This window comes from Rissa tridactyla, chromosome Z (genome assembly GCF_028500815.1).
Source record: "Rissa tridactyla isolate bRisTri1 chromosome Z, bRisTri1.patW.cur.20221130, whole genome shotgun sequence".
NCBI lineage: Eukaryota > Metazoa > Chordata > Aves > Charadriiformes > Laridae > Rissa > Rissa tridactyla.
Window position 1 is genome coordinate 75,604,711 of NC_071497.1, and position 15,818 is coordinate 75,620,528.

The 15,818-nt window shown below is 46.8% G+C and overlaps 1 protein-coding gene across 2 annotated transcripts in view; it reads left to right on the top strand.

Annotated features, from left to right (window-relative positions):
* The first annotated feature begins 42 nt into the window (after positions 1–42).
* LOC128902654 (myosin-IIIb-like) overlaps positions 43–15,818 on the top strand; it is a 29,796-nt gene continuing 14,020 nt past the window's right edge. For both annotated transcript variants that reach the window (XM_054186015.1, XM_054186016.1), the window contains exons 1-19: positions 43–185; positions 281–346; positions 426–556; positions 3,366–3,468; positions 5,157–5,259; positions 5,741–5,897; positions 6,220–6,322; positions 6,588–6,716; positions 8,011–8,119; positions 9,339–9,455; positions 9,897–9,997; positions 10,429–10,515; positions 10,691–10,756; positions 11,081–11,194; positions 12,249–12,360; positions 13,793–13,839; positions 14,155–14,220; positions 14,490–14,609; positions 15,500–15,585. In XM_054186015.1, the coding sequence (XP_054041990.1) occupies positions 69–185; positions 281–346; positions 426–556; positions 3,366–3,468; positions 5,157–5,259; positions 5,741–5,897; positions 6,220–6,322; positions 6,588–6,716; positions 8,011–8,119; positions 9,339–9,455; positions 9,897–9,997; positions 10,429–10,515; positions 10,691–10,756; positions 11,081–11,194; positions 12,249–12,360; positions 13,793–13,839; positions 14,155–14,220; positions 14,490–14,609; positions 15,500–15,585 (1,934 nt within the window). In that variant the 5' untranslated portion in view covers positions 43–68. The remainder of the gene's footprint in view (positions 186–280; positions 347–425; positions 557–3,365; positions 3,469–5,156; positions 5,260–5,740; positions 5,898–6,219; positions 6,323–6,587; positions 6,717–8,010; positions 8,120–9,338; positions 9,456–9,896; positions 9,998–10,428; positions 10,516–10,690; positions 10,757–11,080; positions 11,195–12,248; positions 12,361–13,792; positions 13,840–14,154; positions 14,221–14,489; positions 14,610–15,499; positions 15,586–15,818) is intronic.

A 15,818-nucleotide genomic window follows, 5' to 3' on the forward strand; every position in this document is an offset into this window, starting at 1 on the left:
GGGCGGAGCGGGAGCGGGGCCGGGCCGAGGCGGGCAGGCTGGCTCTGTGGCGCTGGGAGCGGTCCGGCATGGTGTCGCTGGGGCAGCGTCGCCCGCCGCCCGGCGACCTGGCGTCGCTGTCGGAGCTGGACGAGGCGTCGCTGCTGGGCGGGCTGCGGGAGCGGTTCCTGCGGCAGCAGGTCTACGTGAGTGCCGGGGGACGGGACGGGACGGGACGGGACGGGGCGGGGGGCGGCGGCGGCCGGCGCTCGGCTGACCGGCTCTTCCCCCTCTCCCCCAGACCGACATCGGGGACATCCTCGTCGCCATGAACCCCTTCCAGCCCCTGCCGCTGTACGGGAGAGAGGTGAGTCCCCGCGGGCCCGCGCCGGCTGGGCCCCGCTGCCCCCCTCATCCCTTTCACCACCCCTTTTCCCCCCCGGCAGGTCTCCGAGCAGTACCGGCACCCCCAGAGAGGCACGCTGCCACCACACATCTTCGCCGTGGCCAGCCGGGCCTACCACGCCATGCTGGGCCACCGGGGTGGCGGGCCACGGAGCCAGTGTATCGTCATCAGGTGAGGTCTGGGTGGGCAACCGGGCCGGGCCGGGGGCTCACCAGAGCCAGGCAGGGGTCGGGGGCTGGATGGCGGCCAACGAGCTCTCCTTGGGCTCTCCCCAACGAAGTTTTGGGCAAAGCTCGTCTCCTGCCCTGTTGGTGAGTCCAAACCCAGCTTTGCTTGCCACCCATCTCTCTTCCCAACCTGTCCGCTTCCCAGACAGGAGAGCAGGCAGATCGCAATCAGCAAAACAAAGCTGGGTTTTGTGGAGCAACGGCTCAGCTGACGATGCTGGTAACGCAGCTAAATGTGTCGGGTTTGCTTCTGGAGGGATGTGGCCTTGGAAAGAGTTAACCAGCTCTGGGGAAAGCCACAGGGTGCTCTTCATCAGCGAAACAACTCCCCCTCTGACTGCTGTGATAAAGGTTATATGTAGTAGAAGGGACCTGTTTTCCCAAAGCGGAGCTTTTCCCATATGTAACAAAGGAGCTGCAGAAAGACAGATTTTTTTGCCCAAAGACCTTTGGGAATCTGGTCAGGGAAAATATTATTGTAATGGACAGTTCTGTGTGCTAGAAGGGAAAAAAATGGGCTCTTGTAACCAAAGAGCCTACCAGTGTCATGAGCATTTTACTCCATGATGTCACTATTGTTCTGCTGAAACTGTGTAGGGCAGCAGATAGCATCAACCAGCAGAGAAAGCCTCAAACAGCATCGAGGAGAAAGCCTCAACTCACCAACTGCCTGTTCTGAGTATTGTAGAGAACAGTTCAAATGTAATCTCAGTTGAACTGTTAATTGCCAGCTTGTTTGATTTAATATTTCTTTCATTATATTGGCTTTCAGATCATTTTGTCGGTATTTTCAGTCTACATGGTGTGGAAATGACTTGCTGAATTACTGCTGAGAGTTGTAGTGGGACTGGGAGCTGACCCTGAGCGTCCAGCCCCACTCATTTCTCTAGCCTACAAGCCATCAGTGCTTGTGCTTTACATGAAGTGCTCTCACAAAGCTCAAGTGAAGTGGTGGCCGTGGAGTCAGCAGGTGGAAGAGGTGCTTCTGGTAGGGCTCTTAGGGATGGAGAACAGTCATAGTATTTGTCTTGGAAGATGGAAAACAAGAAAGAGTAACCTGTGGGCGTTTGTGAAGAAGTCAGTGATCTGATTGTTTTCTGCCAGCAGTTTGTGGTCTCAGAGATGAGAATCTGAGTTACTCCTGTGCATCTTGCAACCCTATTAACCGGTCTGTGTGTCGGTATCACAGGAAGTTCATGGTTTTGCTCTCTATGAGTGGTGAAGCACTCATTAATAACATTACCTGGCATGAGCAAAGCTGGTGCGGAGAAGGGGCAGGAAGGCACTCCTGTTAGACCACAGTTCATTAGAACAGCATGGGGACACACCAGGTTCTGCTGTTCTTTGTGGTCTTTTTGGTCTCTCCAATTTAGTCTGCGAGGTCTGGGTGGCATGTTTCAGAGGCTGATGTTGAGCGCAGCAGCTGTCTGCAGGTGATAAATGCTCATTGCAATCAAGTTGTCCTGTGCTACAAATTCCACTGGCTCGTCTTGCCCTCCCAATCCCAAGGGATGTTAGTCACAGCCTGGTTACGCTATGCTACAGCACTTGGGTCTCCTGGAGATGACTTCGCTTTTCTTCACAGCCTGGGGCAGTTACACACCTGCCATGGGGAGTGTTTGCAGGACCTGGTGAAGCTCCTGTGCTTGTTGGAGGGTACAATGACAGGTTTGAACTTGCTGAGTGCTGACTGAGAGTTCTTTCATGGAGGAAGGAAGTCACTGAAAACAAAAAATCATCTTATACACTGACCAGGTGCACTGTCTGTGTGGCATGTTCTCAACTGTTTTTTGTTCTCAACTTATTTTGTTTGCGTGTACTCAGATAGCGATGGCCTGATCTGAGCTTGAGGTCAGGTATCTGTCATAGTATTTTGAGGTACTGAGCCACCTATGACAGATACTTGATCCCAACACAGAGCTACCGGGAGCTGCAAAGCAGTAAAACCACACCAGATGCTCAAAGGTCGGGTGTGGAAACGGAGACCTGCCCTCAAGTATACCTTAATCATTTCCTGCATATTTTTCTTTCTATGCATATGCTGAAGTTCTCTGCCAGTATGATGTTGTCAGTCAAGGACACGTTGTCTCACTGATTGTACACTCTCCCTCCCAGGACAGGGAAAAATGTGCTTTCCGAGTGCTGTTTGTTTGACTTGGAGGCAGAGGTGCTGGGCACGCGTGACAGCAGAGTGACGTGCACCACTGCTGCTGTGGGTGTGCGGGCAGCTCTGTGGCCGTGTGCCCACGTTCTCAACCAGCTGATGCACGTGAATGTGAGAAGAGCCTGAGTTTGAGATTGCGACAGTATCTCAAGATCAGAACTTGGTTGTGGATATGAGATGGATGGGGCAAATCTCTTTGAAGGAGGAAGCTGTTGACTTCAGCATATGTGGGGTTGTTGATGGATCAGGTCACTTTTGGAGGAGGTTGTTTTCCAGAAGTTAGATATATTTTTTCTTAAGAAGCAGAGTACATGGTCTGGCTGGTGCACCCCATCCAGAAGTGATGGCATGGGGTATATCTGTACTCCCTTGCAGGTGGGGAAAAATTTCCCTGGGGAGGAAACAGGACCTCATGGAACCTGCTGTGTAAAGCCATGGTGTGAGTTTGTACTCACACATGCAGTTTAGCTGAAAAAGTTGTGAAACCCTTGGACAGGAGAGTACTCTCAAGTGATGGGGCACCAAGACACAAGGGGCAGAACAACTATGCTTTACAGCTGCTGGAATTTCCTTTGCTTTTTCTTGGCAGTGGAGAGAGCGGTGCAGGGAAAACAGAGAGTACGAAGCTACTGTTGCAGCACATAATGAACCTATGCAAAGGCAACTCACAGCTGGAGCAGCAGATCCTTCAGGTAGGTCATTACAGGATGGTGCTTGAAGATGAGGAAGCACCACTGCTGCAAGACAACTTGCAGTAATTCTCTTTGCTGGGCGTGTGGCAGTATCTTAAATGATAGAAAACTACTGAGGCATGGGCTCTCCACAGGTCCTGCCAGGGGCCTGCTCCATCACAGGCTTCCCACAGCATCACAGCCTCCTTCGGGCATCCACCTGCTCCAGCGAGTGGTCTCCCACAGACTGCAGGTCTGCTCCACTGTGGGCCTCCATGGGCTGCAGGGGGACAGCCTGCCTCTCCGTGATCTTCACCACAGGCTGCAGGGGAATCTCTGCTCTGGCACCTGAAGCACCTCCTCCCCTCCTTCTGCACTGACCTTGGTGTCTGCAGAGTTGTTGCTCTCACGTGTTGTCACTCCTCTCTTCTGGCTGCTGTTGTGCAGCAATTTTTTCCCCTTCATAAATATGTTATTACAGAGGTACTATCACTGTCGCTGATGGGCTCAGCCTTGGCCAGTGGTGGGTCTGTCTTGGAGACGGCTGGCATTGGCTTTATCGGACACGGGGGAAGCTTCTGTTATATTCTCAGAGAAACCACCCCTGTAGCCTCCCTGCTACCAAAACCTTGCCATGTAAACACTGTGCTATGCTTTGGGCGCTGGAGTGACTTCTTATTTCAGTGATGTATCATCCATGGTGGATCCGAGGTGAATGCCTGTGCTCTGTTGTGGGAATATGGCATTGATATACCTGCTGGCTCCACTTAGAGCTGGCTTGGGCCACACTGCCAAGCTGCTTCTGACCTGAGCAGGTTAAGGAAGCAGGATAGCTATGTTTGCTTGGCGTAGTGCTTGGCCTAACGGACCCTGAAAGACTTGACTGGCAATGCCATTAGATCTGTTCAAGGGCTAAGTTAGCCTTTTGGGGATTACAGTGGCATGCTGTAAAGCTGTGGTCAGCAGTCTGCCCAGTATGTACCCTAAGGCATCATTCTTCCAGTCAGCAGGCATTCTTTGCTCAAATATGGAAAAATTGTTGTTTGGCCTTGTTTGCATCCAGTTTACCAAGCTGGTCTGATTGTTCTGTTACTTTCTTTATAATTCACTATCCTGAGCCTTATGCTAAGTTATCATGCTTACGTTTACTGAGTGCCATCTTTTACCTTGTTTATTGTAGTACAGCAGTCAAATTATCTAGTGATACCATGTCAGATGCTTTGTGGAAATCTGATATACCGACCTTATCTTCTAACAAATGAGTCAGTGATCTTACTGAGATCAGCTCAGTTTGACTGTGCTTATTTTCTTATAGTCTTTGTTATGTTCACTCTGAGGGTGGTGAGGCACTGGAACAGGTTGCCCAGGGAAGCTGTGGATGCCCCATCCCTGGAGGTGTTCAAGGCCGGGCCGAATGGGGCTCTTGAGCAACCTGGTCTAGTTGGACGTGTCCCTGCCCATGGCAGGGGGGTTGGAACTAGATGATCTTTAAGGTCCCTTCCAACCTAAACAATTCTGTCATTCTATATTTGCCTCTTTCAGTTCCTTTATCCAGGTTATGATAAAATAGGTGATCTTGAGTATTCATGGAGTGGTTCCAATTCCAGCCAAATGCTGATCAGTAAATGCTAAAGTTAAACGTTTCTTAGTAAGTTAGATTCGATCACTGAATTTGAAGAAAGCTTGTTCTACTTGCTCGCTTGTTTTAGGTAAATCCGTTGCTTGAAGCTTTTGGCAATGCCCAGACTGTGATGAATGACAACAGCAGCCGCTTTGGAAAATACATACAGCTGCGTTTCCAGAAGAACACGGGTAAAGTCAAGGGCAATTACTAGTTTGGGGGATGGTTAGGCACTGAGGGAGGAGGGGAGAGAGGGAGTGGACTGAGTAGCCAGAACTTGTGGAGGGTGAAATTTTGACGCTTGACTCCCTGTGGGAGGGGTGTGCAATTAAGTAAAATCTTACAGTGACCACAGCTGTAGGATAAGGCCTGGGTTTGGACAGTGTGTGAGTCCAGGAAGGATATGGGGGGTGACAGTACACGGGAAGTATCAGTGATACTCTGTGGTGCCAGAAGCCTCGGTTGCTGCTAAAGGAGGTGAGCCAACATCTTTAAGATGATGGGAGGAAGCACCGAGATGCCCATTTCCAGGGTGCTGAGCCGCCTAGAGAGTGTTGTACACAAGAAAGCTATTTTAGACAATTCCATGTTCTTGTCACCAAAAAAGGAGATGCAGGACAGCTCAATTCAGCCCCAAGTGCAAAGTTTACCCTGTCACCTTCTTGTGTGCAGTGCGAGGTGCAAAGTTGAGCGAGTACCTGTTAGAGAAGTCACGGGTAGTGCAACAAGATACTGGGGAGAGGAATTTCCATATCTTCTACTACATGTTTGCTGGACTTTCTTCAGAGGAAAAGGAGATGTATGGGCTATTGGATCCTTCACTCTACAGGTACTTCAAAGACTAGTTTAGTCTTCATGATGGGGGATAGAGGGGAAAGCAGCATAATGGAGCCTATGCCTCTGCCCTGTGGCTCTGTCTGTGGAGCCTGGCACATGTGAATGAATGGATCTGAATGGAGCTGCATGAAGAGGTCTTATGGGTCATCATGGAAGCTGGGAGGTCTGGAGTCTCTTCTTTGTTGCATTGCCTCGGAAGAGTTTCCTTCCCTTTCACATGTCCACCGCTGCTGGTCTGCTTTGTTCCTTTGGGGCAAGACTGACTTGCTGTGCTGGTTGTGTGACGGTTTTGTATGGGATATACACTTTCTCAGGTACATAAGTGGACGATTTGGTACACAGGATGTAGCTCAGCGCTGGAAGCAAAAATACCAAGAGGTGTGCAATGCCCTTGACATGGTGGGCTTCCAAGAACAGGTCAGTTCTGGGGTCGTTTAATTTCCATCTGTGCATCCTGCAGGCAGAGGGTTTCTTTCGGGCTGCTGTTGTGAGACTCAGCCCTATTCCTCTCCTTTCTGGATTTTCCGTGTTACTCCCAAAGCACCTGAGTCCGTCAGACTTCGTGTAGAGCCTTTTCCACAGGCTGCCTGTGCCTTTCCCTTAACTGTCCAACTTCTGGGCCCTCTGTTTTGTATATGTTACTGTCTGATAGATTTTCGGTCACCTTTCTTTTGTGTTTCAGGAGCAAGTGGACATGCAGGCTATCTTGGCTGGTGTGTTGTCTCTGGGCAATGTGACCTTTGAGCCTGAGGAGAGGAATGGGTCTGTAAAAGTGAGCGAAGCCTCCCGGGGATGGCTGAAGGCTGCAGCGGTGAGTCACAAGAGCTGACAGAAACCTTATGGATATGATGCTGGTTCCCACTGGCAGTGTGATTGCAGGAACTGCTCCTGCCAGAGATGACAGAGGACGTATCTGCATCAGAGTGTGAAGGTTTCTAAAGAACAAGGAGTTTTTTCCTGAAATACAGAATTTGACCCCACAATTGCATTTGTGTTCACTGCTATTGATTCCCAAAGAGGCACTTCACAGCTTCTGTTTCTCATGTGTCTAGAACCAGTGTCTTGCATATGGCAATATTACGCGTGCATTGTTGACTTCATACAAAAGAAGCTTTTTAAAATTAAATATGTGTTAATAAGTGCTATGATGCCTTGGAGAAATTCAGGTGTGCAGTATGTGAACACCAGTTCTGTGTTTTCAATAGATCTCATCCAAGGATACCGCCTTAACTTCTATCAATTTTTGTTGGTTATCCAGAATTAAACTTTCTACTATTTCACATGAATTTACCACAGATTAAGAAGTATATATTCCCCAGGACCATCCCATTTTTATTATATGGGATGGATACATTATCCTGTATTTATACCCCAGTTATTAACAACACAGAACAGAAAAACCCACCATATTTCTTCCTATTCGGTGTCTTTTTGTTTTGACCTATTTGAAATTCCAGCATCCTTGGTTTTTTGTTTCACTCCCATCTCTTTGCCTTTTTCCCTCCTACACCATACCTGAAACAGCCAACTACATCAGTTCTGCAGCCAGCTTCTTTTTGTCTTACTTCTTCAAGTCTGGTCCTTGGTTTTGCCCACGGGAGGGGAATTCCTGTTAAAGCAACTGCTGAGGGCTTCCGTTGTGTCCGAGTTCCCTTTGTTGCCTATCTCTTGTGGGTTCGTGTGACTCTGACGTCTGCTGAAACTCAGACGTCGCAGCACCCGCACAGTCACCTCCGTGTGGTGCTGTTCAGTAAGTCATTAAACCATTCGGCGGGGACTGGCGTGTCTCCCAAAGAAGGTGAAAGGTGGCAGCACTGGGAGAGAAAAACAGAAAGTATTTCAGAGAGCACAAGAGTGAGCTTGGTCACTGAAGGGATAATGCAGATCTCAGAGCCCGCATCTGACTCCAGTGCTGCGAGACGTTAACTTTTTTACTTATTTACTGTACTTATTGTGTAGTTATTTTACAGTGGGGCTCAAAGGCCTTAATCTGAAGCATGACCCCATTACACTGGGTGTTGCACAGACACAAGGAAATGCAATACCCCCATGTAGAATAAGGGTTTACTACTATTGACTGTCCTCATGTATTTCCTCTTTCCCAGGGTCAGTTTGGAGTGCAGGAAGATGAACTGTTAAAATGTCTTATTTGTACGATGTCAGTGACCCGAGGCGAGCAGATTCAGCGTTTTCACACCCAGCAGCAGGCAGAAGGTAGGAAACATAATGAATTGCAGATGTGCTGGCTAGAAAGACTGAGCCATATTTGGTGTAAGGGTATTCCCACACGTGTAACTTGTTGTGAACAAAGATGTCTGTCTGTGCCCCTTCATTCCCCTTGCACAGAGGCAAGCATATCAACGTTTATCTGTTTACTCCCATGTGTTTAGGACCATGAATGCTGCTTTTGTTTGATCTCCAGGAGACTGCAGAGATTAAATGAGAAAGCAAGGAATTAGCCTTGCTTTCTCCCTCAGTCCAGCCTAGAAGGAAACTGTAGGTATTTGTACAAAAGAGGGGAAGGCTCCTGTTGCAGAGTGCTGGCAGGGTGCAGAGCTCTAGGTAGTAGATGGAGAAATAACTGAGAGAATCAATGAGATAGCACAGTATCAGGGAAGGAGTAAGGTGAAAGGGAAGTATGTTAAAGTAACAAAAGCAAGGTGTTGTTTTTCCTTTCAATAAGAAAGAAAAGTAATCCAAGAGAATCTGCACAAAAAGGTTCATTTAAAATAAAATATTCTAAAAATTAAAAAAAGGCATGAAATCCTGGGATTTCTAGATTATTGCTTAAAATAAATGAAAGAAAAAACTGGAAATGGGGAATTAGCTGGTTCCGTTTCCCAAATGTCTTCTCTTGCATCTCTCTAGACAATAAAAGAAACATCTCCCATCAGTAGGTGCATCATGCAGTAGGTCATGTTAATTTGGTCTCCTCCTTCTTAGAACATCAGCAGGTTTTCCATCAATTGCATCCTTCTCTTGCCCACAGCATTTGAACACTTGGCAGCTGTGGGCTAGGAGGAGCAGAACCATTCAATTTTCCAAGTACAACTTGGAGCCTCTCGCTTCGTTTAGCAGGAAGGGGATCCATACTCAGTAGACCTGTGGAGGGGAAAGCAAGTCTCTGGGTATTCTGAATAGTGGCTGGACTTTTTTGGAAAGGAAATTTTATATTTTAGATGGTCTCAAGTGCTTTAGTATGCCATATTTGATCTTGTAGAAAGATAGCGAGAATTTCATAATGAAAGAGCTCTTTTTGAGCTTACAGAGGGCAAGGACAATCAGACAGTTATCTAATGTTTATCTGATCTTTAAAATAGCTTCATAAACCACTAAACATTGTTGCTAGAAGTAAATGTATTGCGCCAGCTTGTGTGCTGCGTTCCCTGCCCTCCTTGGAGCCCTTCAGTGAGCTGCTGTTGTCTCTGTGCAGATGCTCGGGACTCCATTGCAAAGGTGGCATATGGCCGAGTATTTGGCTGGATTGTTTGCAAGATCAATGAGCTGCTGGCTGAGAATGTGGATCCTGAGGTGGAACTGAGTGAGATAGGTGAGTTCTGCCTGCCTTGCTCCTGTTCTGCCCTCAAATGTGCATCCCCCAGCCACAACAAAGGAAAGGCACAATATGAGGTTTCACAGAGATTGCGTGCAGAGATCCATTATCAAAGACATGATCATGTTGGAGATACTAGTCATCAGCATGAAGTCTGTAGGGCCTTGGCCAACTCTGAGCAGTTTGTTGGTCTGAAACAACTGTGGGGCTGTAATTGTGGGTCACTCTGGCTTTGCAGAGGAGCTGGGGGTGGGAGTGGGGCTTCTCCCAACTAGCTGTCCAAGGGGAGTTATGGGAGAGGTGCTGCTGTTGACTTGGCTGGGGTTTCCCTGTGCCTCAAGAGCTGGGTGATGGGAGATTTAGTTGTGTGTTGGTGTATGCAGCTCTCTGCAGGGATGGTCTGCAGGCTGCATGATGTGCTCATCTTCCCTCTTTTAGGTATCTTGGATATTTTTGGGTTTGAAAACTTTGCAGTGAATCGTTTCGAACAGCTTTGCATAAACTTGGCCAATGAGCAGCTGCAGCACTTCTTCAACCATGTAAGTCTACTGTGAGTGATCTCGGCTTGTATGTCAGAAAAAGCAGAGCACCGATCTACCTGGCGTATGATGGAGAGCTTGGGAAAAAGCAGGTCTATTGCCCGGAAGGACAGAAATGAGGATTAGTCAGGCCGGGTAGAGAGCAGCAACCTTCTTTACTGTGGCAGGGGAGCAACTGCTACAGGGAAGGAAGGAGCAGAAGGGCCAAACAATGACCAAAGTTGGCAAAGCAGGGACACTTACACTCTGAGAAGTATTCCTGCTTTATGCACTAGGATCAGCAAGTGATAGGCTTACAGATGGGCATGCAGAACAGCAGTTTCATCTTGCGCCTCTTATGCCATGGGTGAGACAGCTACGCCTCTGTCCTCTGTTCAGGGTGGGAAGGACAATGTTCAGGGGTGCTCCAACCTCTTTTTTCTCTGTTTCAGCACATTTTCCAGATGGAGCAGGCTGCCTATAAGGAAGAAGAGCTGCCTTGGGAGACTATCACATTCAACAATAATGAACCTATTCTGGTGAGTGAGAGGACTGACAGAAGAGAATTGCTCCGTCCAGCCAAGAGAGGAGTCTTGCTCTTGCTATCATGGGGCAGAGATGTACCTGGGCAGAACCTCTTCAAAGGGTGTTGTAGGTGAGAGTGGATGGCCTGTACTGCTTTAGATATGTGTATCGTGTCTCCTTTCCCTGCAGAATCTGCTCCTGGCCAAGCCACTTGGACTCCTGTCTCTTCTGGATGAGCAGAGTGCGTTCCCTCAGGTATGCGTGAGTTAGATTGGGTCAGACAAAATAGTGTGGGGGAATGTAGCAATAAATATTTGGGCTTCAGAGAGAGCTCTTGTGTTTGAGTGTGACTTTAAAGAGCAGGACAAGCAGCAGTGTTCCCATGTGTGACTGATGAGACAGGACAGACAGATCAGGGACAGTCTAACGATATTGGCGTCCTTGTGGAGAGTCAGAGCATACTGTATGAAACTGTTGCATAGACAAGGCCACTTTCAGCACTTTGTTTTGCTTCCATGTGCCCTGATCAGGTCCCTGTTGCATCCTCATAGTTTGATTATGAAATCTGCTTCCTTGCAGGCAACTGATAAGACATTGGTGGATAAATTAAACAGCAGCTTCAAAGGGAATTTACACTTCCAGCCAGGCCGAGGCCGTGTTTTGGGCTTCAGCATCATTCACTATGCTGGGAAAGTATGTACTGTTTGCAGGAAGAATGCTGTTGTAATGTATGTATGTATATATGCTTGACAAATAAGGTTTTGATGTTAAGGACTGTATGGTCCAACAATGATATAACAGAAGTGATATATCTCCAGGGAGTTGCCTCCTAGGATTCCCTGGGATTTCTGTAGAAGGTGTAGGAAGAGAGGACCCCTGAGGAAAGTGGGACTACCTCTGGGAAGCAAAGAGCATTAGAAGAATCTGCTGTAATAATCATCATTCTATTGGAACTCTAGTCTTAAAATAGCCCTTTATAAAATAAAAGCCCTGCATCCTCTGTGCAGCACCAAAGGACAGTCTAATGGCTTTATCTATTGGCTTCCTGAGCATAGCAGTCACTATTTTTTTGCAAGCACTGAGGAACACAGTGAGACCAGAGAGGTGTTTTGAAAGTGGAGGCAATTATTTGTACATTCAAATGGTATCTAAGCACCTTGGGGTTTAGGACTATGCACATAATGTTACTGCCACCAGTTTTGAAAGCATTGACCCAAATACGTTGAATTGATTGGAGACCATTTTTGGAGCAGGAGCAGACATGAAAATTCATGTCATTTTAATATGCAATTTAGTAATTTCATCCCACCATTGCTGACAAAATTATTACTTGTGACATTCTTTCTTACAAAAAATAACCGCTAACATAGAAAGGAACCTAGAGATGAGAAAGAAAGGGAGCAAGAGAAACAAGGGGATGCATAACAGGATGGAAGCCTATTCAAAGGAAAGAGGGGGAGAGCAAGGAAAAGAGTGAAGCATAAACCAAAAGTAAAGGAAACTTTGTAATCAAGGAAAAGACAACAAGAAAAGGTGTATGCCTCACCTGTGGTTGTAATGCCTCAGTGCCATCCACAGGGTTTTGTTCCTCAGGATTAGCACCTGAATTGAGTGCATATGCATTTACAGAATTCATGTGCAAGTGTACATTCAGTTTAACGGTTGCTCCTGGCAAGCTGTGGAGGTGGCTTTCACAGCAACCCTGTGAGCACTGCTGGCCTTAGTGACTTGCTGCCCTTTCCCCTAGGTACAATATACTGCTGGGGGCTTTCTAGAGAAGAACAGAGACACCTTGCCAGCTAACGTCCGTGGGCTCTTCATCAACAGCATCACCCCATTGCTCAGCTTGCTGTTCACAGGCAAGTCCCTCTTCTGTGATAGGGCATCCCACATGAATCGAAGCCCACCTTGCAAGAGTTAAGTGTGAGGATGAGGCTCGTGTGCTGTGAATGCATTTCACAGCTGGCAGCCCCAGGGAGACTCTGGGAAGGCTGCAGTCTGGAGTGGGGCTGCTGGCCTATACCGAGCTGTCAGAGCTGTTTGTTCCTCCCTGGAAAGCAAGGCATTTTGTATCCTCTTCCAGAGAATACTCCATTGTTCAGATGTCTTCCCTCAGATCAGATAGCCCATCTTCTCCACGGCTAGTGCAGGACTATCTCCACTGTCCCTTTCCATATGCTCTGTTCTTGTATAGAAATGAAGCTGGACAAGGTCATAGCTTCTAACTGTTCACAATGAAAATAGTGCTGGAAAGCCACAAGCGACGAGTGTAGAGATTATCCTTTTCAAACACATTTTGTTCTTCAGGTACAACTTGTTAAAGAACTCTGAGGTCATGCATTATTTCTCTCCCACCATTACACTCCTTTTTTCCAGTTATTGATAATCCCGCAGAGTCTCCAAGGCTTCTTTGAAAGTAAACATTTAAAGAAAAGTCAGGTGGATGCTTCCTTGGAATTTGTCTGGCTGAACACAGTGCTTCTGGTGCAGAAATTATTTATTTTTTTTTGTTCTGTTCTGTCTATGCCATTTTCTGGGATTTACAAGTAACTGATGAATTTCATTTCTATTCTCCACTGTGGTTTTCAGCTTTTCTGCTCAGGAGTATCTGTCTTCATTACCACTTCCACAGTGTTACTGAAGATAGTCTAGTCCCAACTCTTTGAAAGTTCATAAATAGCAGAGATAACCTGTTCTCAGATTGGTTGTCTGGTCCTGAGCGGATGGCTCTAGGTGGCCCTGCTGAGCCAAGGGGTTGGCTGAGGTGACCTCCAAACATCACTTCCAACCTCAGCCATTCTGTGATTATATGATTCACATGAAACTGTTGCATCAAGGTTGTGCAAGACTATCATTAGATCCTTATAAAATTCAACTTCCCTGAATTTTTTGTCTTGTCACTGAATTAGTTTTAAGCTGTGACTTTATGTAACCTGCCATCTTAACTCCTGTAATTGAGCTTCCCATTTGCTATCTCTACTTTTTTTCTGCGTTGTCAGATGCCTGTTGATGATATTTCTTTTGAAGGTCATTTAGGGTTGTTAAATAACCTAATTGCCTTGTTTTCTCAGTGGCAGAAAATAATATTGCCTGCATTGTGTGCTTCATATATTTGCACTTTCTTCTCCTGTTCTTTCTCTCTTTCCTTGTATTTCCACATGGTGAAATCTGATACCCTGTCTGTGATTCATTATTTGTAGGGAGACTTGTGTGTGAAGTGAGGTTTGAATGTTTAGACATGGCTGATTGTGAGCAAAGGTACAAAATTAACTATTGTCTCTGTTCTTCCAGCCACTATTTCCAGGAGAGGAACACTGATGCCTCATGTGAAAGCCAAGGTATTGCACTCAGGTCCACATGGCAATTGATAAATGATGGCATAGTTACCTGATATATATTATTTGACAAACTGGCTGAAAATGAGAGCAGACAGGAATTGCTTGAAATTAAAAGTAGACAGCAGTATGCTTGAAACAATTTCTCCTTTGTTTTTTACCATGTTTTCTGCTTGCTTCTGCTGATATGTTTAACTTGTCTTCCCTCCCGGAAATCTGTTCACTCTCCTTTTTGCTATCTGCCTTCCAGCAGAACTCTTTGGATGGCAATTTAGTGCTCCTTCCAGGGGTGATCCTCTTGTTTGGGTCTGGTTTCAGATCACACCAGGAGCAGATGACAAGTTCAACAGTACACGAAAACAGTCTGCTGGAGCTCAGTTCCGGGTAAAGTATTGCTGCTCTGCAGTGCCCCTTGAGAAAAGTGCAGTGATGTTTTTGTGAGAGCTTCCAGGCTGCTAAGCGTAGTTGCAGCATCCAGCACGTAGACAGGGATTTTTCTGGGTGCCAAGCACAGCTGATCATGGTGGGAGTGACCCAGTTGCTGTCAGAGTCTGTGAAGTTGCTGTGGGATGGGAAAACTGCAGGATATTGCTCACCAGACTCTGGCAGTGCTTTGGCTTGCTGGACTGTTAATCTTTCTCTGTCCTCGCCAGCATTCCCTGATGATGCTCATGGAGAGGATGTATTCTGCCAACCCCCACTTTGTGCGCTGTATAAAGCCCAACAGCCAGAAGGAGCCAGGTGTGGTGGACAGCCAGGTGGTACTGCTGCAGGTGAGGAAAAGCACTGTACCTTACAGGTACTTCTGCCATGTCTCAGTGGGGAGAGCAGACTTCACCTAAAAGCTGTGGAGATAGCTGGAAGCTGACAAGTCTGAGTCTCCCCTTGCAAGAGAAAGAGTACGCACGCTTTTATGCATGTGGGTTCTGGGTACCTGTTTGTTTTTGTGACACAGGCTGCTAGGTCCAGGTTTTACAGTCTTAGTTCTCTCCCATTTCTGTTTCGTGAATGCAATGAGATCTGCATGTCAGCTACTAGGATTCATCTTTGCATCTCCTAGATGGGGACTGGTACAGACAGTACTTCTCCATGAAAAATGATGCTTCCTGAATGAGACTGTTCTCAACTATCAGCCAGGGCAACTCTGAATAGGAACCAAGATGGGATCGCTTTGACATGAGCTGATATGTGCTGATATGACTGTCTTTGGCTATTTTGTCAGGTCTGAAATCCAGACACTTCAAAAAATACTGAAAATTATTAGAAGAGCTCAGAATGCTATGTAGCCTGTTTAATATATATAAGAAAGGATAGGATTAAGAGAAAAGTTCATCTGTGCCTCAGGGTACTTCTGTGTTCAGATTTGGAAGTAAAAGGCTGTCCTTTAAGGGAGAGAGGCAAAACAGTACCCATGGCTGGAAGATGAAGTTATTTCAGTCATTGGTTTTTATGGTTTTGAACTTTTAACTAAGAATGATTAATCATCAGAGTAACAGGATGTGGTAAATTTGGTCTTTAACCAAGGAAGCATTTTCAGAAAGAAACTTTTTCATTTTGAACTCAGAAAGTTTAGGGCTGAATGAAGGAATTTCTAGCTGCAGAGGAACAAACTGGTGTCCTAATGACCTGTTTCTATTTGTTTCTCTTTGTGGTGCTGCTTCAGCTCCGGTACAACGGACTGCTGGAGACAATCCGCATCCGAAGAGATGGTTTCTCCTGGAGACCCTCATTTGAGGAATTTGCTGAAAGGTTTGTTAAAACCTCTGAGTATTTCTTGTTAGATATTGTTAGGGAAGTGACCCTGGTAACCAGATATGGGCAGGGAGTGAAACTGCCTCTTTAAAGTTCACATGCCTGAGATCATGGGGTTGTTTGCCATGGGAGGTCGAATGGGAAAGACAGTGATTTATTGTTGTTTGCTGTGAGGGTGACATGGATCACCTTAGCACATCAAGGATGGGGCTCTTACTTTGCTGAATTGG